Source organism: Diadema antillarum, unplaced genomic scaffold, assembly GCF_040938485.1.
Source record: "Diadema antillarum isolate AM-2024a unplaced genomic scaffold, OU_Dant_1.0 seq00000941_RagTag, whole genome shotgun sequence".
Taxonomy (NCBI): domain Eukaryota; kingdom Metazoa; phylum Echinodermata; class Echinoidea; order Diadematoida; family Diadematidae; genus Diadema; species Diadema antillarum.
The window spans coordinates 390,628-416,494 of NW_027271791.1; the positions used below are offsets into that span (position 1 = coordinate 390,628).

A 25,867-nucleotide genomic window follows, 5' to 3' on the forward strand; every position below is an offset into this window, starting at 1 on the left:
CATGGCAGCTCTCATGTGGGAAGAAATGATCGAGAACTATGTTCGCGGTGAACAGAATGAGGCACTACATCAGCTTGTCAAGGGTAAAACGAACTTCTGGGATGTGCATTTTGGAGAAGTTGTGTAATAAGAATATGGACACAAATGATTCTGCCGGATATAGCCGTATGCGATTTAGCAGTTAGAAATTTCGCTTCATTGTAACAGTCCCATGTATGCTTAACTGTGTAACCCATGCTTACCACGACTTGCCTGTAAGATAAGAATGGGTAACGTTTGATCTAAATTAATTTAAGACTCTAAGAATAAGAATAAAGGCTGACTCCAGGTTTACACTGGGGGATGGTATGTGTGGACAACAATTAAAAGAAAATGTAAAGAAAATTCCACAAAAATTCTCTATTCTACTAGCATTGTAAGAAAGAACACTTCTTGACTATCTCTAACCGCTTTCATCACATAACATCAGATTGAAGCAGGGGGAATTTTAATTGCTACCCTTAAAACATACATGTATGTTAGCATCAAGTTGATGGAATGTGTGGCAAAATCGTGAAATCGGCCCCACCGCAGTGCACATGCACCCGTCGTGCATTACGATTAGCAAGCAAGGTTAGGTTAGGGTTAGGTTAGGGTTGTATTTATGATTAAATTGGCCGTAAAATTAGTCGAGGGACATGCCGGACATATGTGTAAGGGAGCGGAGTCTTTCCGGGACTAAAAAGTTGAAGACCAAAGAAAAAATGTGAGGATGAAAGATGCTATGCTGTGGAAATCGGTCCCGCTGCTGTATCAATCTCGCATAAACACAGTTTGGTCTGTTGGTGGGGCCGCATTCACGAGTATTATCATGTAATACTGTGGAAGAAAGCCCCTCCGCCGTGCTAATGACTAATGATGATGTTCCGATGAACGCCACACGGTGGGGCTGAATTCACGAGTATAAACAGGCGAGTCACCGAAGTATTGGTACCGACATGCAGTGGTGGGGCCTATTTCACGAGTATGCCGAATGTGTAATTTTCATGAAAAATGAATTTTTATGGAATTCCCATTATATTTTCTTTATATTGTCATCCACACATGACGTTGTTGTTGTTATTATTATAGTTTAAAGGAATGTATCATAACCTCTAGTAGTCTCCTCATCCGGCGGTTCCAGCACCAAAACTTTATAAATTTATAACTTTTGCATTGATTGTCCATATTCCTCAAACTTTCACTGATATGTTCTACGAGTACTAATGTGTCTACTTTCACTCAATCCACGTTTCTCTTTGGTTTGGGGTTTCCTTTAATTTTTTTTTTAAATTATCTATTTCTAATTTCATCAGTTTAATTATGCGAATTAAGCCCCAGATCTTATTTTAGCCTGTTAAACACTGATTTACTCAAATGCATTGAGAGTTTAATTTTTTTATTTGTATGTTTGTTTTAACGTTTTCAACAATAGCCCATCATAAAAGCTTACAAAAGTCATTTCAGATTATGTATTTCATTGTTGTTGGAATTTGTTATGTATTTCATTTTTTTTCTTTTTATTTCTTTTTTTATTTCTTTTCTTCTTTTCTTCTTTTTTTTTTCAGTGGAAATTGTCACTGACCACTTCTCTACCATAATTGGCATAAGATTATTCAATAAAAGTGATTAATAGGAAAAAAGTTTTTACGAGTTTCATGACAGAGCACTGTTTTTTATAGGAAATGTACACAAAATCACAAAATTGTGCCTGTTTTTGGGTGACAGGCAGTTCCAACAATGGGCGTGGCTATATAACGTACAATACACGTACGCGCCGACATCACAGATTTGGTCTCAAATGGTGCACGGGACTTGAAAAAGAAAAGTCAAGAAGCCTCATGATATTGTAGCCTTCTCGCATTTCAGAATTATTGCGCAAAATGTCAAAGGGGAGTGGATACCCCCCCCCCCCCCCACCCCATGTGGAAATGGGGATCAGATGAAGATTTTACTTCAAACATCTGTATCTTCACATTTTCTGTGAAAAAGCAAAATCTGGGTTAGTATCAGTATTGGTCAGTTTCCTTTTTCTTTTTTTAATCTCACTGAGTTGTGATCTGATATGAATCCTAAAATCCATGTGTATTCTTCATTATGTTACCAGCAGTACCTGTGAACACAGAAAAATGCACTGAAGTCTTTGAAATTTTCCTTATATTGCAAGTGACAGAGAAGTTACCACTTCTACAACACATTTCAATTTCCATGCAACTTTGCAAGTACATGTATGACAAGTCTGCAAATATTACCTGTACCAAACTTCATTGTGCCATTTCATGTTCATTTCTCTAGCTGTTTTTACTCATCTTTTCTCTTTTATCCAGAGAGTAAAACAAAGATTTGAAAAAATGACAAATATGACCAAATTTAAAAATATGTAGAAAAGTAGCAATATCTGTATAAAGTGGTGTTCAGCTGAAACTCTGACTATCATCTGTGTGTATCTGCCTTCATCTAAAAACTCTTTCTTTGTTAGCCAGTCTTTGTGACTGTATATCAATTTAACACTTAGAATGTGCTGATAATGTGTGTATAAATAGACATGCAAAATAGATGCATGACAATGTGTATAGACTCTTTAAGATATGATTTTAAGGGTACTAAATGCTCAAAATGTATCTATCCATTTTTCTCACCAGATATTGCAGAAGGAAGAGGAACTATAGAGAAGTACATTGAAAGCATGGGGTATGTATGTCTGTCATACTGGACAAGTCAAGTGATGATATCGTGGCTGTGACGAGATGTACGGATCTCCTGTAGTGATGTACTGTAAAACATGATATCTTCGCGGCATGAATTTTTCGCGAATTGGAGCCGATGGCCTTTTTTGCGGCATGAAATTTTCGCGAACTGCCACTGGCATTCAATGCATATAGCGTAGACAAGAACTTTCGCATGCATTTTAATTTCGCGAAATTAAAATGCATGCTAAAATTCCTCGTTTTACAGCACTGTGCAGATCTCTTTGCATTGTGATGTCACTTTATACAACATCAACATGTATGGCAAGAGAGAAGCAATCATAAACATAGGCAATATGTCTGTTTGCATGTGAGCAAACCATTGATGGTATGCTTTACTGAATGATATGTGAACTTCAGTCAGATATTCTAAAGTTCAGAATAAGTGTTGACAGTTGGTTTGGTAAGCAGTCGTTTTGGTCTCATAAAAATCAGTACCAGTGAATATGACGTTACGATACAAATATTGACTCTTATATCGTGTAATGGGAGTAAGGGTGCAGATGTCGACCCTTTGTGGTGTTCACACATTAGCCTCAACCCAAAGTGGAGCCGAGTGTTATATCCATGCTTGTTAAAATCTTTTTGGATGGGCAATTTGAAGTCTGATCCTCAGAGCGGTCAAGCTGTTTGATTAGTGCAAATCTGTGTAAACATACAAGTGTGCACGTAGTAGGCCTATTTGCTGATGCAAGGTAGTTTGCCTCGATAAAATGCAGGAGTTACAATCTGATATTACAGGCAAGAAATGAATATGAAAATGTAATATTTGAGGAGATATTGCATCAGCATCACATATATATATATGTATATACAGTAAACCTCGCATGAGTCGAAGCTCTCGGGACTGACAAAAATGCGTTGACTTAAGTGAACTTCGACTCTCGCGAGAGTCGATTTTTTTTCGACTCACAGTTATGTACATGTGTTATAGTACATTTGCATGCATGTGTGTGTGTGTGTGTGTGTGTGTGCTTGTGTGTGTTTGCATTCAAATTTGTCTGTTCTCGAAGATAATGTTCTTGTTCTAAATTGAACATGGAATTTGCATCAATACTGGTAGTTAGACGTAGTTCTGAGAATGTCTGCGCTAATGTGGCAATGTGCATGTGCTATATGTCTATGGTGCAACATAGGTAGCCATCTCTGTTGACCTACCCTGAGACAAACACTCTCCCAGGCCCATCCCACCTCCATTGAACAAAACTAGACAGCCAGCCGGGCACGCACAAACAAGCTCCGCCTACTTGGCCTGTCACCAAAATATTAAAGCAGCGATTGGTTGACCAAGGAGTTCTGGCTTGACATGGATAAAGTATGGATGTGCTGTGTGTATATGGATAAAGTATGGATCGATGTGCTGTGTGTATACATGTACAGATGTGTATGTATTCGACATGCGTGCGGAGCGGTACGGTGAGTGTGCATGCTTACTGCAGCAAGTCAGGGACGGGGTTCTGCAACATGCCGATTTTTTTGTTCTCCTCTAAATGTAATGAGAATGCCAGATAAATTTTCTTCGGCTCAAGTGATGTAAACTACGTGTATTTTGTACAAAAGGGACTGAATGTTTTACTTCGACACATCCGAAATTCGACTCTCGTACTTCGGCTTATCCAAATATTTCTTAGAGAATATACATAGGGAAAAATCGGGACTTTTTATTTTACTTCGAGTTAAGTGATTTTCGACTCACTCGACGTCGACTTATCCGAGGTTTACTGTATATTTTTTTCTTTAGCTAGATGATGCAGACTTCTTGTGTATTTTGATGCTTTATTAGAATGTTACACAGTTGAATGCAGACCACAAAATAATTGAGAGAGAAAAAAAAAAAAACAAGATTCGCACTAATATTCAGTTTGTGTGAATTTGACCTTGAATGATTTCTCTAGTTTCAGTCACCTGTGTGTGAAATGATCAGTCCTGAATCCGCAGGCCAAAGTCCACTGAAAAGTTGAATACCTCTTCTTACACTGACAAGGGAATGATATAAAATCTACCTTAATTTTGGAATTTCGTCTAATATTAGATACAAGTAACACACAAGTATCTCCCCAAGCTGCTCTATAGAATCTTTTAACTTTTTTCAGTGTGTGAGAGTTGGCAGCTGTGAGGTCTTTCTTCACAGATTTGACTACTTTTTTTTTCCATCACCCAAGTCTCTGTAGATTGTCTAACCTTCCCTGAGACAGTAAGCCTTGTTTTTTTTTTATGTAGATTTTGCAAAGGAGATAGTGGGATGTGGGGATGCATTCATTTATTGACACTTCATTGATTGTTTGGCATCAGTAATACAGAGAGGTGTAACATCACCCAGACCCATTTCTTTCTCAGAAAGCATGTGAAACAACTACCCCTAAGTTCATGGAAAATCACCTCTTAATCATACTTCAAAAGCATTTTGTGCTCAATGTCCATGCATTATGCATATTACATTGTGTTAATCTTGGATGGTCAGAAACATTTTGGCCTTCTGGATAAGTTCCTTGGCAAAGGGAGAGAAAAGCAGATAATGAATATTGGGCTTAAATTAACAGGTTATCCTTGACAAGTACGGACACCAAGGTGAGATGTCGTGGGGTGCAGATGATGGCGGAAGTGATGTCGAGTCTTCCCAGAAACCTCCTCAATGAACAGCAAGGTTGGTTGGTCACATTTACTTTAGAGATTAATCTTATGGTGACTTAAAAAACACTACGATATTATTTTGCTGCGAGCACACGAAAGGCTTTCGAATATACTGCATGGTAGCCTGCTTATGAATTTCTTGAAATTATAGATTTTATCCTTGTCAACATGTCAACTTCTAGATCAAAATATCTCTTGATTCAACAAGCAGAGGTTGATGCTGTTTCTTGATTTCCATGGAGCAGGTAAATTTGTTTATGTGTCTTCCAGTTGCTGTAAAGCTGGGAATAAAATGTGCCATGTTTCATGTACACTGTACACTGTACACTGTACACTTCACATTAATTATTGGCATGAATCAAGGTAGACCATACCAGGAGTCTTTCTCTCCCTGCCTCGCGCCTTTTTTTGTGCAGTCATGTCAGTCAGAGTACATTTGTGTAGAAAATGTTTGTATTACAAAAGGCATCACTATAAGTCCTCATTCATGCACCATATTTCTATTTCTCCCTCTCCCTCTTTCTCTCCCACCCACGCAGTCACTGTACTACTGGAATTCTTCTGTGCGCGGCTTTTGGATCATTATTCCATCACGCCACACACTCTCAAAGGATTTCTGGCCTTGGTATGCATTACTTAATAAAATTGTATAGAATATACCTCGAGGGGTGCTTAGATATGTGTTGCCCAGATCACCATGAAAAAATGGTGCAAGGGAAGAAAGTAAGCATGCTCTTCTGTTAAACTGTAATGTCTAATCTTAACCCTTTGTGTGTATTAAGTGCTGATTGGCTAAGAAAACTCCATAGCATTGTACACACTATCCAAAGTCCCAGATGCCAAAGGGGCTAATCATTGAAAATAGTGAGATTTGAAATATGCAAAGGAAAAAAAAAACTTTCTCTGGGTTGTTTCTAATTTAACATTAGTTTTGATTTATTCTATTGTCATTTTAGTTTTGTCTGATTTTAAGTGTTGGATGACTCAGCATGGGGTATCTGTACATTGTACATAATAAGTAATTGAAACAACAATGGTTATGCAAGTATGTAGATATGTAACTGTTCTACAGCAGAAATACTGTGGCACCAGACACAGAATTATGGGAAACACTAGGACAATTTTTACAAATGAAATAAGATGATGAAGACTCCCAGAACAAGCTAAAATGTGACGGGGTACTATACTGCAGTGCAAATTTGACTAATCCAGTGCTAAAGGCAGCTTTGATGACTTATACATACAAACATGCCAAACACAGGCACACCATTCAAACTTTGCATCACCAGAGGTCTTGGTCCTTCTCTGTTTTTGCTTTCCTCAGAGCTCTCAGTCCAGGTTTCCAGTGGGATTTGCAACATCAGTCATGACGGCCATCTTCAAAGAGGTCCAGGTCCAAACTTTGGTCCAGGTGGACCGCCGCACAGTCTACAACCTCATGGCAAATCTGCTTCGTACAAGCATGCAAGGTATTTTTTCAGGAGTTTAAGCACTCCAAGCCACACTTTCTCATTGAGAAGGTGGTGAGTGATTCTGTTCTTGAAAACGTCTATCAAATCATTCAAGAAGCTCCCTCACACCCAACAATTTTGTGTTTATTGTTGTTAGATAGTTCCCTGAAAGTTTGTTTGAGCTTCAGTATTTTTGCTTTGTTTTGTTTCCAAAGAAACAGATTCTTCCAAGTTTCTGATTGTAAGCCTCAGCAATGCAGTATTAAAGCTTGAAGATGCATTGTTGCAGCACATCATCAGTACAAATTATATCTTTGTCTATCAGCAGATGGCTGTGAACTATTCATGTGTATTGTGACCTCAACAACTTGCTGAAGTGAGATGCATGTGATTCTTGTAAGCAAAATTTAGACATTGACTTGTAAAATCATTAGGAGAATATTGTAAATACTATAAGTTTACAGTCATGTGTGCATTTGTAAAGGTTGTATATGATACCCGCAAAACTTCATCTGTGCCTTGATAATTTGTTTGACATGTTTTGAGCTGTATTTTGCTGCTACCAACTTTGTGTATCTGTTTTACTTGCCCGACACTTTTGCCTAATATTTTACACCCATCTGTTGAACTTATCATTCCATGTGCTGTGTTTCCATTTCTTTTCTGTCATGGTTTTTCTTCCACTCTGTATGTCAATATGATATCGCATAAACTGCAGTTTTTCTTGATTTTTTTTCCTGTTTGTGTAAACACTACTTTTCCTGACACTTCACACAATAATTTTGTTCTCTTTGTGGATGCTTTTCCCCCTTCATACATTCCTGTAGAGCTGCAGGCGATGGGGTCAGAATTTGTGCTTGGAGTCTTGCATGCAGTGGATGGCGAGAAGGACCCACGAAACCTCATCCTTGTCTTCAACATTCTTCCAACAGTCATAAACAACTTCTCGATTGGTGAGCGGATCATTGAGCTGCAATTATCATATGTCCGCTCTACTTACTGAGCCAACACATGTACCGATGTGTTGGCTCAGTAAGTAGAGTGGCTGCCTCACAATCGGGAGGTCGTGGGTTCGAACCCCGGCCGCGTCATACCAAAAGACGTTAAAAGATGGGAGTTGCTGCTACCTTGTTTGCCATTCAACAGTTGAAAAGGTTAGAGCAACGTCGATCTGGCGCTGCTCAGTGGCTGTTGGGCCCACGATCAATTGGGCAAAAAGAATTTCCATTTTCGGACAATAACATTTGGAGTTTATATCCAAACAATTATTATTATGTCTTCACAAGATGTATTTTATGCAAATCTTAGGTTTTGATCAAGAGCTTGGATGATGGCAAACACCCAACATATCCCTAAACCCTCAATGCTCCACCTTTCTCCACTCAGGTTCTTTGTTATTTGCCCTCTTTATTTGTTCTACCATCCCCTTCAATCTGTGTATGTGGCATGGACTGTGATTCTATAACCTGCAATTTGTATGTTCTTCTAATCCCCCTGTGTGTAAAAATGATAATGATAATATTTCTTTTTTGTTAACAAATGAAAATTACACAGTAGGAATTCTTATTTCATCTGATCTGTCTCTTTCGTCTAAAAATTTATTCCATTGCCACTGGCTAATTATATCATCACATGTATTGCCTTAGTTTGTAGATGCAGCATTATATTTGTTTATTACTTTCTATTCTCCATGTTTATTTGGTATGTTGGCATACCTCTGTTATATGAAGATGAATATAAAGCATCAGTGATATTACCATGCAAGTTGATGTGCATGTAGTCAAATAAAAACAGCCAACACTGACAACATATTCATCCTAACAACATACAGCTGCATTTAGAAGAGATTAAATCACTGTATGTTTAAATTTATGTTTACTTTATTTTTTCACTGTGCAATGAAATGATATGAAGCAAAATTTTCCATGCTAGATATGGCACATAGCATTCATAAATAGCAGTCCATGCACCATAACATTTGTGTCATTCTTTTTGCCTTTATATTTTTTTCCCCACAGATATGTTTGTTGAAGAGACTTTTGAGGTTGTTGCGTGCTACTTTCCGATTGATTTCCGTCCTCCACCCAACGACCCGTACAACATCTCGAGGGAGGACCTCGTAGAGGGACTGAAAACTTGCCTTAGCTGTACACCCAAATTTGCCCAGGTATGTTTCATAGTCCCATGCATTGCAGTGAATAGGGAGAGGAGTAGACATGGGTTGAGTCATATCATTGCTGGGACAACAAGACCTCTTATCTGCAAAATGTTACATGTTCAGGAGAGCAAAAAAAACGTGGCAGCCAAAGCACTATATCAAATGGGATAGCCTTTCCTTTGACATGCCTTGGTGGCTTCATTTGTGGGGTAAGACAGCTAGGATTTGGACAGGACATCACTTAACTGATTATCTGACCAGTAATCAAAAAAGTCATTTTCACCAAAATTTCATATACAAGGTCTTGTCACCCCAGCAATGATATGATTCTCTAAGATATCTTTTCCGTTTATCCTCTGTGATGAATCAAACAGTGATAGTGACTCTTCTTTGCAGCTCTTCCTCTTTCTTTGAAAGTTTATGTGCAGGTGGCAATTCATATATGCCTGTTCAAGTTTCAGAGTTTATATTGTCGGCTGAGAACCAGAAAGCCTTGAGCACATTTCATCTTCTTTTTTTTTTTGGGGGGGGGAGATGGGTAATGAAATATTATTATCACATTGTAAAGCTCAATCTCCTCTTCATTATAATGTGTCAATCTTAAATTGTTTTCATTTTCAGTAAAATGTTAAAAATCAAAACCACAAAGGTGCTGTTTTACCCGACATTTGGAATAATGCTTATAAATCTATCCACTTTTGATTAGATAAACTTTTTATTTTGTGAAAATTGATTGTTTTGTTTTTATGTACATTCAAATTTTAGAACCCAATAGTGCTCTTCTGGTTCTCAGCCGATGACATGTATGCCCCTTCCAGACAAAGCTTAGAACTTGTGAAGTGTATCACATGCTCTGGCTTCTTCCACATGAATGGATGATCATTCACTATCAAAGACCAGTAGTCGTTTCATATTATGTTGGTGCAGTTTTTCAAAATTTTATTGGCGTTAATGTCATTGTTACTGTGATGGTGTCGATGATGATTGAATTATGTGGAAAACCACCAAAAAAAATTATGAAATTGAAATGCTGTGAGAACCATTCAAATGTAATTCTTTTGAAATTTGCCACTCGGTGGTACTCTCTCTCTCTCTGCAAATTTCCTCTCTCAGTTCTGTCTGCCCTTGATCATGGAGAAGTTGAGTTCCGACCTCCAGTCGGCCCGCCTAGACTCCTACGAGCTGTTGCAAGCCTGTGCTCCCACCTACCATCAGGGAACTCTCCTGGGCTACTTAGAACCCATCTGGGCCTACTGCAGGAAAGAGGTAAGAGAGGTGTAATGATAACTAGACAGGATCTCTCACCAACTTTCGCAGTGTCATGGTGATGCTAAATTATCAGTATGATAGTGGCTGCATGACTTGTGTGGTGCACATTACTGTCATTTTAGACTCGGAAGAATGATTGTAGAAAGTGTGGTGTTATAGGGCAGCTTTAGACTAACAAATCTTGTCCTTCTCCTCCCCCAACCTCTTTGTTTTTGTCCTCAGCTAATGCAAGGTGTGAGTGTGGAGCTGGATGCAGAGGCCCTGAAGACACTCAGAGCAGTGGTTGCCGTGGTTTCCACAGGTGTGCAAACACCAGCATCATCAGGGGGTGGGGATGGAGATCTCATGTCGTTTCTCAGGAATGTTCTTATAGGTGAGTAAACGAACACAGAATCACTTTATCAACAAATCCATTAATCAATCAGTCCATGTTTAATAATCTCTTGCTTTCATTTAATAGAAATGATCTCAGTCATCAGACATACTTTTGTAGACTAGTTCAGGTATTTTGACTAGCTATGTAATTACAAGCAGTTTACATTCATTAGTCAGTGACAATACATAATGCTATGGATAATATTTCCAGGTGTTCCTTTACTTCATGGCCTTGTAATGTAATCATTTATGCATCATTAGATATGCAAAATTGAACCTAATAATCAACTACTCATGTCCCAGAAAGATATGTACATGTATTTGGTGTACTTTTTGAACACATCTACTTGTTGATTAGAATAGACAAACAGAAACCAACAAATGACAGTATTTATGGATTCTTTACTATCATGATTTTAACAACACTTTCTCATTACAGAGTGCAGACAGCATCTCTGTGAACCAAACCATCGCATGATCCATCCCTGCAGCAAGCTTCTCGTTGCCATGGCGTCAGCCTCGTACCCAGCATGCATTACCATTCTTAGATATTCCATTCCACTGCTTATGGATCAACTGAATACATGTGATCAGGTAAGTTGTGTGTATGCATGTGTGTGTGTATTCTGATGCAAGTTTCAGTTTAACAGTAGTTTAGTATGATAATGTTCATGTGCATTTAATTTTTGCGAATTTTGTGAGAGCCAAGATTTGCAAAATTAAAACACATGCAAAAGTTATTGTGTACACCTAATGCATTAAATGCCAGTTGCAATTTGCGAAAAATTTCATGCTGTGAAAATATCCTGCTTTACAGTATATTTATGTGGAGAATGAGTCCATAATGTGCACCTAAAAAGATTACCAGTTGTGGGTGTAGTTTGTAGTTTCATGATGCATCCATGATGTTTTCCAATAGTTCTGGGCTGCTATGGAAAAAAAAAAGAAACAACACCAATGTCATGTAACAGTGATGATATGGTTTTACATCCTGTTTGATAGTATGTTTATGACATGAGAAGTCACTGCAAACAAGAGTTGAAATAATTGTAAAGATCCCGTTATGATATGTCAGGACAGCTACTTCTGACATGAAAGCAAGAACATTTTTTGATGAAAGGTTCTGTATGGACAAGATTCTTTGAATGAAGGTTTTATGAACTTTCTTGACATCAAGCAATATGTACTGATCACAGATGACATCAATATGATTTTCTCATCCCTGGCAGACGAGAGATAGAATGGTTCTACTAGATGTCATCCAGAGACTTGTTCACACTGGGCACAACTTTCTCACAAAGTCAGACGAGTGGAGGTCGGTCTTTGCCCACCATTCCAGCTCCGTGACAGCAGCCGTCATGTCCATCATGACCGAGACCACAGTTCCGGACCTCAGGCAATCCTCACTGGAGGCCCTAGAGGAGTTGGTACAGGTTCCACTCTTGATGGACCAGAAGAACTTGGACCTGGTGGGACAGGAATTGTTAGCACTGATGTTGAAGGAAACTAACAAGAATGTCAGGTTAGTGGAGTTTGACAAATGGTACACCTGTGTCTCTCTTTTGACCAGCTGTATTCCAGATATGGTACCCATCATAGCTTGTCATACATGGCAAATCCAGAGCCATCAATAGTAACTTATCTCTTGTCTTTCTTTCACTATAACTCTTTTAAGATTAGCAATGGTAATGAGCTGTATTCAAATTCCCATTGCATATATAGAGATTAAAAAAACAAACTCTGCTGATATGTGCTCTCATAGTCTCGAAAGTGCTTCTACGTTAATGTAACCCTTTAAAAACAATGATATCATAATTTTTGTCTTCATAGCTATAATCATTGTTGTCATAACTAAAGTCAACTTTCCCTAAGTCAAATACAATGGGGCCAGAGAAAATCCTTCAACCTACCTGAATTTTGATTGACACATTAGAATGTACACATCACTGTATCCAGCCAGGATATAATTTTCTTTGACTTTGCCATTTTTTTTTTGACGTGTGCAAGGTCAGCTTAGGCAGGGTTGACTGTATTTCAGTTTTTCCATTCTCCTGATTACTATGATCATCATAATTGCCTCTATTAATTTTGTTGTTAATATTATTGTTTAAACAGGTCAACGTGCATCCAGACCGTATCCTGCCTAGCCAGACAACACACAGACTATGTGAAGGAAGTCATCATGACTCCATTGTGGACCACTGTACTGAAAGGTTAGTGGCCTCCTTTTGTAGCAGCGTATCGCAGGATGTTTGAAAGAGAGTACTGTAAAGCCAGAACCTTTCGTGAATTTTGTGAAGAGCCAAGACTTGTGAAAGTGAGATGCACCTAAAGTTTTTGTCTACGCAATGCATTGAATGCCAGTGGCAATTTGCGAGAGCTTCATGCCATGAAAAGGACTGTCGGCTCCAAATTGCGATGGTTTCATGCTGCGATTATTTCCAGCTTTACAGTTACCTTCATTTTCAGTCAAAATCTGATGTTTCATCATTTCACAGCATTCAACTCATTGCCAAAAGTTTCATTAGCTCATGACTTCTTACAAAATTGGCAATTTTGATATAAATTGCAAGATAGTTTGCCATTGTAGACCAAAGTTGTCCTGATTAGAATCTCAGGATATTGACCTAACTACAACGTAGGATATTTTCTACCGGTAATTGATATGATCCCATCAAAATGATGTGTAGACTGACTTGGGATGATACAACTGGGATAATACGTCACATTGCGCTTTGTGTGTCCAGCACTGTAGCCACTCTTTGTCTTCAACCAAATGATGTTGTTGTCATGGTTACTGTATTCATACATACACAAGGTGAACCAGGTTACCACGAGTTGCTTAACGACATGGCCGAGATAGTCACCAGAACGTCAGATGCTATGAGTTTGATGCTTGTCTCCGAACTGATGGACAAGATTCGGGATAAGAGTGAGTATTGCAACACACAGCTCTGAGTTTGTGCCTTACATTTCCTAAACCCTTGAGTACTTGACCTGCCCAGTATGCTGATCGTGACAATCATTGAATCACTGTGACCACTATCTGTCTTGTGTGTGAAAGAAACAATTTCATTGCAACTGATTGACAAATTCCCCTACATTGACGTGAATAAACACAAGTTATACAGTTTTTGAGTACAGGTAATAGCCATGATAAAAAGTTATGGGCGTACATACTCAGGTGAGATTCAAACCCACAACCTCCTGATTGTTTTAATTCATGAAATTCTTCCGTCGAGTTTTTTCTTTTTGCAACTTATTAGCAAATTGCCCTACATCTACGTAAGTAAGTACTGACTTGATCAGTGTCTTAGTAGCATACTCGGACAGGATTCGAACCTACGACCTCCTGATCTGTGGAGAGGTATCTTATCCACTAGACCACCGAGCTTCTGCCCGACAGCCAGTGCTGGTTCTAATCCTTGCAGTCTGAAGCAGGTACTGCGTAATTGTTTAAATTCATATACATACATATGCCCAGATGCAGTGTATATGTTTTTATTTGCGCTTAACTCAATTATCCCATATTCTTTTTCTTTTTTTCTTTTTTGCTTTGCTTTAGGGTTAAAGGAAGACTATCACTGTGTCTACCTCACCACACTTCAGACTGTCACGCAGAAGCTTGCCAGCAGCACAGCCTCTTGCCACGAGTCTCTCCTGTCATCTGTTATCTACCCATTCTTGAAGATGGTTGCGTCTGCAGCCCTGCTGAGCAGTGTAGAGGCTGGGAAGTGTCCACACTGTTGCGGAGAGGTTCTCGTGTGCGTGGCAAAAGTCATACGATCGATAATCCCTCATTTAGATAGCAAGTAAGTCTGCCATTAGCGGAGTAAATGTTTACATTATGTCAGGTAATCAAATACTGGGCAGCGATTGGATAAACATGATCACATGACAGCTATCCATTTGCAATGTGCTATCACATGCAAAAATATGGAAATGTTTTAGTCAAGTATTGAATTTTGTAACTTAGTTTTCATATTGATTAGACATTTTACATGAGTTCCAATGCTAGGAGATTTCACATATGTTTGGCAAACACAGGAAAGCTTTTTAAAATCTTAAAACAATTCAGTTCCTTGTCTCCAAAGAATGGATCTTTTTTTATTCCTTCTTAATTTACTTGCTATATATACACAAAACAAAATGATGCTGAAGATTGCCTGACCATGTTCAAATCATAATGTTTGTCCTGTCTTTGTTTCAAACTGCTTCATTTTTGTGCATGTGCATCGCTCTATTGTCTTGAAATGCTGGCTCATAGCTAGATAAGAGATAATTAGTGAACTCAAACAGTTTTGTACACTTTCTGTTTGTGTACTGTTTTGGAAGCTGTAAATATTTCCAGGGGGGGGGGGCATAAAATGAAGAATATGGAATTATTTTCCTTTTGTACTCAGAAAAAAAAGAAACAGATTTTGCAAGAGAATTAGAGTACTGCTAATAAATTTTTGAATGGTTATTTCAACTTTTCACAGGAAAGACAGTGAGTTGTGTCAATGTGTTGTAGATGTTTTCCTCCATGGAGATTTGAACCGACTGGACCTAAAGAATGAGAGCAAGCTGGTCAAATTCTCTCCTCTGAATGTAAGTGTGAAAGTCATTGAGTTTTTTTTTTTTTTTTTTTGAGTGCATCAAAATGTTTAGAATCAAAATTTGCCTGTTATATGTGTTTCCTGCCAAAAGTGAAGATTTTAAAAGGTGATATTTTGTGAGCATTGATTCTCACAGGTCCTTGACTTTCATGTATGAGGTTTATTGTACAGCTGAGGATGCCACGGTTTTGATATGTAGCCACAATCATTCTACTTTTTAATTCTTGTGATCAAAATGTTTGAACTTGTGTATGTATTGCAGGGTAAGCATTTTCTCTGCAAGAATTATTACCATTAGTAGCTCCAAAATTGTAATTACACTTCAAAAGTTGGCATTATTTTGAAAGAGAGCCTGTAAGAGTTGATTTTGACAAGCTGAAAAAAACACAAACAGTAGATGGAGCCCATAACCTCTTACTCTGTTGTTCAAATCACTTTTCAAACTTCTTCTTTTATGAAGTCATCAAACCCTACCCTACCAAGCCAAATACTGAATGTGTAGCAAGAATTGACCTGGTAGATTGCATCGTAGCAGAGTACTGTATGCGCCATATACCGGTAATTCATTGGGTTACCACATGTATTTTCATGAATCAGCTGCTATTTGCAAATTTTAACAATATGCGAAAATATCAACACTGATCCCGACGTGAATGTGACATGCACATGTACGTTTATACGTATGTACGTTTTTCCACTCATTACTGTACTTGTTGGTCGCGATTGTAACCACTTGTGAAATTGTTGGAGAGTCCCCATTTGTGAAAAAATTAGGCTCGCTAAATATATATATTTGGTCTCACTTGACCTTTTTTTTTTTTTTTTTTTTTTTTTTTTTTTGATGACTTAGCCTTCGGCACCAGTCCACCAGTCACAGCTTGTCACTATAGTCCAGCCCGTGGTGTGCTCCCTGAGGAGAGATATTGTTATCCCATCGTCCAAGGAGCTGATGATGAGTCTACTGTACATAGCAGCTCACAGTACTCTATGGCTTGCTAGCACCACTGCGGCCAAAGCTCTTGCTGGAATCGTCAACAAACACTCAGCAGGTGAGTTTGTGTTTCTTTTTCTGGTCTTTTCTTCCTGAGATGACCACTACAGCAAATTGATCTACCACCTTGTCCCTATGGTTTGATTATCATCACATTTTGTTGTTTGTTTGTTTGTTTGTTTGTTTGTTTTGGTTTTTTTTTTGGGGGGGAGCTATTTTATTTTTGTTAGAGAAATTTATCAACATACAGTTGAACCTCTCGTATCCGGACAAGTCGGGACCGGGGCTCATCCGGATAAGGGATTTGGCCGGATACGGGAGACTCAATGCTTTATACATGTACATATACATACACATGTACTGATGTAGCCCATACCACATGTAGTAATGTGTATACTGCAACCTTTTCATTGTTACATTTGGGGATGTTTGGGGATGTTAAAATGTCTGAAGGTAAGCAATTTGGGAGGAAATGTGATATAATGTATGTTAATCATGTTGTAAGTAATATGTAATTCATGTGTGTTTGTGTAGGAGTTCTCAAGGAGTTGGGAATCCCCCTTTCCTCCCGTAATTATTTAAAAAAAGAATCACGGCGAGATTGCGTCCGTATAATAGAGAGATCCGGATAAAGGGAGGCCGGATAAGAGAGGTTCAACTGTATATGTATTTTTTCCTTTTTTTAGTGCAATGCCTCTTTTCAAAGCTCCCTCCACCTGCCTTACATATATTTGGCATGATGATGTTACCTTATGAAGATGTGCATTAGCTAAGGAAAATAACAATTTTTTATTCAGTATACCATTTTTCCTTTACAGGAACAAATTTATTGTTTTTGTATTTTGCCTTGCTTGCATAATAATTTGTTTTGTTTATTTGAGATACTGATTTTGTCAACTGTCTACCATTCATCAAGGATATCTTATGTTATAAATGAAAAAAGAAAAAAATATCCAGACAATCTACTTTCTTTCCTCATATTATGTTGTATGTTACTTTAACGGGCTGGTATAGTATTGGTTGTGATGAGGATTGAGCTTTTAACTTTTTGCCAGATACACGTGTACTAGGAAACCACTTATGAAATGTCACAGAGTTTACCATGCTAAGAGGAATTCAAAGTTTATTTGATGAAAATTGGTTTTGAAATGGCTGAGATATCCCAAAACAAAGCAAAATAAAGCCATTCTTATAAAAGATGGGTCCAGCCAGTTTAAAACCCATTTCCGTCAAATAAACCTTTAATTCCTCTTAGAATTACATGCTCTTTCATATTTCATAAGAGGTTTCTCATTATCTCACACACAAAAAAAAAGTTGGAGACCTGAAGCAACATCTCAACCAAAACTATACCATCCTTTTAAAAGGGCATTGTACCGGTTTTTTATTTCTTTATATGTTGTTCTTTTAATTCTAAAAGACCCAGCGGTGCAAACAGAATCAAAATTTCATAACGATTTAGTCCGTAATTTCATGTTGAAAATGGAAATTTTTGGGCGAGAATTTTGCTAATGAGCTGACGAGCCCGGATGTCGTGATGTCACAGGTGCCAAATGTTTCACTGATTACAAGCCCTCGCATACGCGTGCGCTAAATCTTGCCGAGTAGCAGACGACGCTTAGGCCCAATTTAGCTAGCAGGCGGCACTTGTGTACCATCCTATCCATGCAGCTGTCTCAAATTTCGCTGAACCAAATCGCACCAAAATTACAGGATATACTTCTAAGCATATTCCAAAATACCGTATTATATTTGAACGAAATCGGTAATCGAGAAGTATCAATATTTGACGCCGAATTTAAAGTTGTCACTAAAAAAAAACTCACTCTTCGCGAGAGATCTTGGTAAACGCGATATGCACAATCTAAACTGAAGTTAGCCGACTAGTGCTGTGTGAACAGGGAATTTACGCGGGAACTAAATTTAAAAATGTCATGATTTTAGCGATTTGTGTGATTTACGAACTTTATTTTTCATTCAACTTAGCTCAAATAATTTATAAATTGATTTTTTGCTCCCGATTACTTGAAAGATTTGTCTCATGATATTAGATGGCTAACTTCAGTCTGTGCGTGCGCAGGCAGGCAAGTAGGGCTAAGCTATAAGTACGCCGCGATCACTCTTGTTTAGTCGTACAGAGCAGATTGTTTTTAGCGACGACAGGAACGTCGACAACTTCACTTACGCTTCTCAACTTGCGATTTGGTTCCAATTAGCGTGAGCAAGTGGACATGAGTCATAAAATACTTCTTGTGATTTTGGTGCAATTTGGTTGAGTGAATTTTGAGATATCTACATGGATACGGAAGTACTCTAGCACTATATGCCTACACCAGCGCTTGGATCGTGAAGCGGTGGCACTGTTTGTATCTACGTGGTCGGGCCACTCTTCCGAGGTATGGGTCCTACTAAAACTAGATCTAAGTTAGTCCTTGGTGTTAATACGACCACCATGAGATTTATCTCGACCACAAAAACATTGAAAATCCATAAAGCAGATACCTTACCTGCAAAATTCAGCACAGAAACAACAGGGCCTGCAGCACAAGGGCCTCTAGCGGCAACGCTAGACCTTGGAGTCTGGACTTTCGTCTGGACTTTCTTCAAGTTCTGGCAGCAGGGGTATGTATTGCATACTAAACGTTTACGCTGTGCCTATTATTAGCGCTGTGCACATACAGCTGTCGACGGAGCGGCGAGTAGAATCTTCTCGGTCCTTGACTGCTCACTAGTCCTAGTCCTAGTTCTAGTCTAGAGTCTATATGTACTGAGTGCCGTTTTCTTCTAACTAGGCGTAAACCGTGATTGCCGTTGACTATTTTTTTGGATTTAGATTTTAAGAATCACTCAGTCCTCATCTTCGTTAGATAGTTTGAACTGTGATGTCGAACCATTATCGCTCATCATCAATGCATAGTTAGTGCAACGTTACTTACACACAGTTTTCTATGGGCAGCACGTTCGGACAATGATGCCAATTTCATTTTGCATATCTGGAATATTCCCCACAAATTTGATCTAAATAAAAAGCTTTTGAAGAGATTCCTTTTTAAAATTAATAGATATTGTTTAACATGTTTATTTCAGCTCCATATTGCAATTTTACTAAATAACAGTTTTTGCATTACTTCGTGTGAGATTTCATCAGTAAATTGACATGTGTAGAACCTTTCTAGTTCGTTTTGCTAAAGTCGGAGGTTGGCACCTGTGACGTATGCCAAATTGTGTGGATCGTTCCTTGGCTTGCTCGTTTTCATTTTTTTCAAAAAATCATTACAAGCTTATCCTGGGTTTTAGAATCCTCTCTTTCTAGTCGTAGGCATCAAAAAATGTAGATTAGAATTATCAGACAAGTAAAAAATGTCAGTACAGGTTTCTTTTAAGATGGATTGGCTGCTCACATGTAAACCTTGTTTTGTTTTTCGTCCCAGCCGAACGAGTTCGAGCAGGGGACTATGAAACGGGCTCCGTACGTGTGTGTGTCCGTGTGTCCGTACGTGTGTCCGTCTGTGTGTCCGTGTGTGCGTCCGTGTGTGATCAAAATCTTCAATTTGCTACTTCTCTGTCATTTATGAGCCAATTTTGATTCTGTTTGCTTTATATGATAGCACTACATGGGAGCTTTGAAACTTCTACACAAAATTTCAGTTGTGACCTTTGACCTTGACCTTTGACCTATATTGTACATTTTGCTACAAAATGCTACTCCTTCGCCATTTGTAACCCGATTTCGATTCCGTTTGCTTTATGTTATGGCACTAGGTGAGGGCTTCAAAACTTGTACACAGAATTTTGACCATTGACTTCTTTGACCTTTGACCTTGATTTTTGACCTATATTGTACATTTTGCTACAAAATGCTACTCCTTCGCCATTTCTAACCCGATTTCGATTCCGTTTGCTTTATGTGATGGCACTAGGTGACGGCTTCAAAACTTCTACACAGAATTTTGACCTTTGACTTTTTTGACCTTTGACCTTGACTTTTGACCCATATTGTACATTGGCTACAAAATGCTACTCCTTCGCCATTTCTAACCCGATTTTGATTCCGTTTGCTTTATGTGATGGCACTAGGTGAGGGCTTCAAAACTTCTACACAGTATTTTGACCTTTGACTTCTTTGACCTTTGACCTTGATTTTTGACCTATATTGTACATTTTGTTACAAAATGCTACTTCCGGCGGGGACATATATTACGCACCACGTAATTTCTACTTTTCCTTGTTTGTTTTGTTCTGTCTCTTTCTCTGTTTGTGTCAGGAGCCATCCTGGATGATGTCCTGACAGAGGCAGAGAGGGAACTTAGTGGCCAGCTCTCAGTGGACAAAGAAGGTCTCGCCCGGGAACAGGCCCTCATGGCTTGGGTGCTGGTAGGTGTTATTAGGGAGAAGAATATTATGTCGATCATGAGTGGGTAGGTCGGAAGAAGTTTGGAAGGTTCACAGACGTAAAGGTGAAGCATGGTGATGGAGTAGTTCCAGGGTCTGGAGTAAACTCTAAACAGCCCTTGGACCATGGTCTTGTGATGTAGGGCCAGGCCTGTAGTATGTGTTGCCATTGAGATAATGACTTGGCAGATGAGGTTGGTCCTTGTTAGTGATGCCCAGGGAGGAGGGTATGCTGATCAGTAATGGCAAAAGAGAGAACTTTACATGGTATATAATACATGAATAGAGAGTCATGTATTATGTAATTAAAGTAGATTACTCAGTGCAGTTCAAAGGTCAGAATCTACATGTATAAACTGATGTGACATGGATTCAGGTAAGCATTTGTTCCCATGGATATAACAAGAAAGAATTGTTATATGCTGTTACTGAATTTATGTTTACGTTCTGTTATATTGTATATATGCACAGACTTGCAGAATAACAGCCGATGGCTGAGCAAGTTTCCTTTGTGTTACCATGTTGAAATAAAATGAAAATGACATGAAATGGCAAGCGAGATGTGTAGAAGTGTAGGTTGATATTTGCGTGTACAGAAAGTTGAGCGTCTGTAAGGTCTGTGCCACTCTAACATAGAGATTTGGTTAAGGAGAGCACAGATTGCATGATGATCTGTTTTACCACTCTCCCCATCGCAGCTGACCAAAGCACTGCTGATGCGATCTCACCCCCGGGCCACACCCTTCCTGTCTGCACTCCTACGGATGCTGAGCGACCAGGAATTCAGAGGAGAGGTCCCCCGCAGCTTGGGCCTGATCGTTGAGGACATGAGAGAGGTGCTCTCGGAGGAGACACACGCTGACATCAGGCTCACATACAAGCAGAGGGTCTTCATCCAGTCACTGCCCGCGATCTCCGCACTCTTCGGTACTGAAGGTAAGCCTGCTCTCATCGTCAGGGCAACGGATCGGGGGATATATGTGTGCTTTGAACACAGTGCTTGTGGGAGCCACGTGTTGCCACATGCCAATCCCTGCAGGGAGATAGAATAATGTCCTCGGGGGAAATGGGTTAATGTGTCCTAGTAATGACCCCTGTGCCCATCATTATAATATTTGCTTTTGCTTGTGAGCTGTATAGTGATGGATTCTCAATAAACCTAAAATAATCAAACTAAATCCCATATTGATCAGTGATTTGACTCAGTTGGAAATGCGTCTGCCTCCAGATCCAAAGGACCAGGGTTTTAATCCAGTCTTAACTGAGCAATATTGTTTGAAATCATACTATTTTCTCTAGTAATAGGCAAAACACTGTCCCTTGGATGGGACATAAAATATAGGTCCTGTGTGTGAGAGAGTCATAACTTATGTACGTAAAAGACCCCGCTTCATTAATTCATCGCAAAGAGCAGGTTGCATAACCCGGTCAAGTGGTCCCGCCTTACATCCAACTGGCTACCCATGGAAGCTATCTGTTCTCTCATTTGACTCTCACTGACCAGGTCAGCAGAGTTTGGCCATGGAGGCACTCTGCCAACTCCTCCCCAGTGTACCACGCCCTGTTCTGCTGGCAGAGCTGCCCCCATTGGTGCCACGCCTCGTTGGGTTCCTCCGGCAGGTGGATCCACGTCCTGCCCTCCCCATCCTGAGCATCCTCGCTTCTCTTGTTGGGGAGAACATCCCAGCCATTACCGAGCAACTGGATGCGCTCGTCCCGACCCTACTCCAACTCTGCAACTTTGAGGCTTCCATGGTGGGTTTGAATCACTGTTTAATGGGTTTGAATCACTCTGATGCTTTTTCAAGTTCTGTCATTGAGACTAACTATCTGATTGTAAGGTGATAATTCCTATGACAGACTAAGCTTCATATTGATATCAAACGGCCCTGTGTATGTGGCTGTATATCCACAAGCAAATTTTGTCATAATCACAGAAGTATGAAACCATCCTCTATTTCATAAAAGTGATATTTAAAATTGTGACTGTGCGTATAAATATTTGCTGTCTTTTTAACCAACAACTTCCCATAAATTACTTGTCTTCGTTCAATGTGATTTCTTAACCCCAAATAAGTAAAAAAAATCAATTACACTAGTCCCCTACCCTCATTGTTCATAACAGTCATGCTGGGGTGATATCAGCAGCATCTAGATTTTGTTGTGAGATCTAACTTTGGTAGGTTCTCCAAACCACTTTGCCCCCCCCCCCCCAAAAAAAAAAAGAAACAAACAAAAAAGAAACAAAAATTAAAGTGATACATGATTTGGGAAACATTGATACATCTGAAGATTTCAACCTGATTTTCTTGTACAAGGAAGAAGGAGCAATAATTATCTGTGTGTTGTGTAGCATCAGTTGGTGTTGAATGAAATGGAAGTCCTTCCTGAAAACAAAAAGTGAGTGCAGGCAATCCCCTGTAAGTTTGAATCCCGTGTTACCACCTGTAAAATGGCCTTCGTGTTGGATTGCGTTTCATCTTGCAGAAGGTGCGGATCACAGCATTGGAATGCATCGGTGCCCTGACATCATTGCCTTACCACCAGGTGAGCTGATTTCAAACATTTCCATCATATTCACTACTCCTGATTCATAGAAAGACGAACATGTATGACCTCTGTTATGAATGTGTGTTTTAGCCTGTTTGTGTGTATGTATGTATGTAGGTAGGTCTGTATGTATGCATATATGTTCGTATGTAGTTATGTATGTATATATTTACACTGGCATTAAGTAGATAGCCAACTGGTCAAGTAAATTGTTAGGTAAACTGACAAATAGATGAAGAACAAACCAGCTGATTAGTAAGCTATTTATTTAATCAAGTAAATAAATGCATTAATTGTTTAATTCAATACTGTAAAAGTCAATATTTTTGCATGACAAATTTTTCACGCTTGGCGCGGTAAGAAGAGTTTTGGGTGTTTTTAATTCCACAGAATCAAGATATCAAGTACAGGAACATGCAGCAAGCAAAAATATTTGTGTGCATTTATTTTCGAACTAGTTTCCGTTTGCGCCAAATGTGCGAAAATTTCCACTTTTACAGTACTTGATTAATGTCTCTTTAATGGAGCTGCCTGCAATGTATAGGATGATGATAATTTGTTGTGGGCATACCATTGGATAGATCATATCTTTTATCCTATCAAGCAATTTCTTGAGTTTAAAGATGTTCTGATTTGCACAATAAGGTGTAATCATAGATATAATGGTACTTATTGCCATACAGTATTCATTTAAAGGGATCTTGTTGACTGTTACAGGTGTTTCCCTACCAGCAGACTGTGGTCAGAGCTCTGACCGTTAGACTGGACGACAAGAAGAGACTGGTCAGGAAGGAGGCGGTGGCTGCCAGGACCAAATGGTGACCATCCTCAACTGCCCTATTCTTTTCTTTTTCTTTAACCCATTCGAGGTTTACTCACATTTTACAGTCTGGCCTCTGTTATCCAGCCATGTTGAGATTGGCACCTGTCCAGATAAACAGTTTGGCAGGATATGGGAGAATCAATAGGGAGCTTTAGATTTTGACGCGCGGTCGTTTGAGTCGAGTGCGCTGGACGTTCTCCTCTCCCCTGCGTCGCATTGAAAAGTAGCTTTAGATTACGCTGGGACGCAACGTATAAAAAAATAAAATCGCGCCCTTTTATGATCGGTGCATGAAGTAGCTCTCTACGTTGCAAACTGTGCGGATGTAAAATTAGCCCAGTACGCGTAGTGAAAAACTCAGGCGACGCAAGCTAAAAATAGATCGACTTGACGCGCACTTCTGCGCACGCTCAGAACATGTTTTTTCCCTCTGAACGTCCGCGAGTCTAAAATCTAAAGCTCCCTATTGTTTATGTACATGTAGTTCCCGACCCAGTGATAGCTAGGAAGATACACTGCAACAGTGGTGTAATCTGTGCTCACCTTCTTAAGATTCATAGTTTGCATTTTATAGAAATTGAGACATTTTATTGAAACATTTTAGTGTAGAATTGGCAAATTCATAAACATGTTTTTGTTGGTAATATTTTAGTTAAATCTTTTGAGTTTTTTTAGGAGTTTTAATTAGTTTGAAATCACTTTTCTTTTTTTTCCTTTTTCACTGTGTGAACACGTCATTATGATAGAGAAGTCTTGATAGGAGATTGCTGGATAAGCGAGGTTGGACTGTAGTATGAATGGGATATTTGCCAATCAGGGCCCCGTTCATAAAAAGTTGATATGATAGCAGCTCTTGCTGGAATGGCAATTGTCATGGTAACAACAATAATCCAGTTTCCTGATTGGCTGTTGCTATGGGAAGTTGTCATTCCAGCAAAAGTTGCCATCCTAACATCTTTGATGAAATGGGGCCCAGATCATAGTTTTTCTTTGCGAGAGGTGAAATCACATAAACTGCTGTGTGAGTGGATATTTCAGAACTGATTGGATTTCTCCTTTTTTGAAAAAAAAAAAAAAAAAGAAAATTATTACTTAGACTTTCTTGATGTATTCACTAGTATTTGAAGGATGATCTGCAGACCCCTGTTTTGTCAAGACATTATTGTTCATGTGCTGACATGTCTTCCATGTGACTGTTATAATTTTTGATATTGTTTTGTACTTGTCATGACATGCAGGATCCTTCTGAAACAAGACACCTGACCAGTGTCGTGTGGATAGGACAAGATTTGGAATGATTCCTCGCAAGTGGTTAAAATCAAGGGACAAACATTAAAATCATCATTTGACAGGTGTGCTGAGCTTTTTCTTCCCACCCCACTTTGTGTGTGTCATATGGCCTTGGACAGCAAGGAAACAAATTGTGCAATGAAGCTTTTGTTTGCAGATTTGCCAAGAGAATCTGTGACTACATAAACATGGGAAGCGCTTTGAATATATGAAATTGTGTTACTACAGTCTGCAGAGAAACCGCCTTGCCGTGGAGCAGTCACATCGTATAGTCCACCACCCAGCATAGAGCAGAAGCTCCGCCTCTCTCAGGAACTTTGCCCTCTGTTGCCTAGGAACCAATGACCCTTTAAAGGAGCAAAAAGACTGACAACAATAACAACATTCATTAAACAGTCCATCATTAAATATTTGTACCTGCAGTTTGATGTCAACCCTTTGGAGAAGATGTTCTTCTCTAGAAGTGGAATGACTGACTTGTACCTGTTGAGACAACAGACTTCTACAGAAGTCAAGTTGTCCATCAGTGTTTCCAGCTTGTACACCATATTGCTGTATGAGATCTATGTAATAC

General features: G+C 39.1%; 1 protein-coding gene across 1 annotated transcript; it reads left to right on the forward strand.

Moving 5' to 3' along the window:
* The first annotated feature begins 1 nt into the window (after position 1).
* Positions 2-25,266, forward strand: LOC139741635 (MMS19 nucleotide excision repair protein homolog). The gene is made up of 22 exons (XM_071652214.1): positions 2-83; positions 2,661-2,709; positions 5,306-5,409; positions 5,936-6,021; positions 6,721-6,865; positions 7,675-7,800; positions 8,866-9,014; positions 10,119-10,271; positions 10,497-10,647; positions 11,089-11,243; positions 11,879-12,171; positions 12,765-12,862; positions 13,468-13,581; positions 14,215-14,461; positions 15,131-15,239; positions 16,098-16,296; positions 20,503-20,612; positions 21,329-21,566; positions 22,135-22,385; positions 23,118-23,177; positions 23,898-23,998; positions 25,242-25,266. The coding sequence occupies exons 1-22, from the start codon at positions 2-4 to the stop codon at positions 25,264-25,266; spliced, it is 3,045 nt and encodes a 1,014-aa protein (XP_071508315.1).
* The last annotated feature ends 601 nt before the right edge of the window (positions 25,267-25,867 follow it).

What these genes read in the sequence shown, in the direction of transcription:
- LOC139741635 (XM_071652214.1), top strand. Translation starts at nt 2, where the DNA reads ATGGCAGCTCTCATGTGGGAAGAAATGATCGAGAACTATGTTCGCGGT. An exon ending in CATAAACAACTTCTCGATTG is followed by an intron (nt 7,801 to 8,865) that starts GTGAGCGGATCA and finishes TTTTCCCCACAG; the next exon opens with ATATGTTTGTTGAAGAGACT. An exon ending in GGGCCTACTGCAGGAAAGAG is followed by an intron (nt 10,272 to 10,496) that starts GTAAGAGAGGTG and finishes TTTTGTCCTCAG; the next exon opens with CTAATGCAAGGTGTGAGTGT.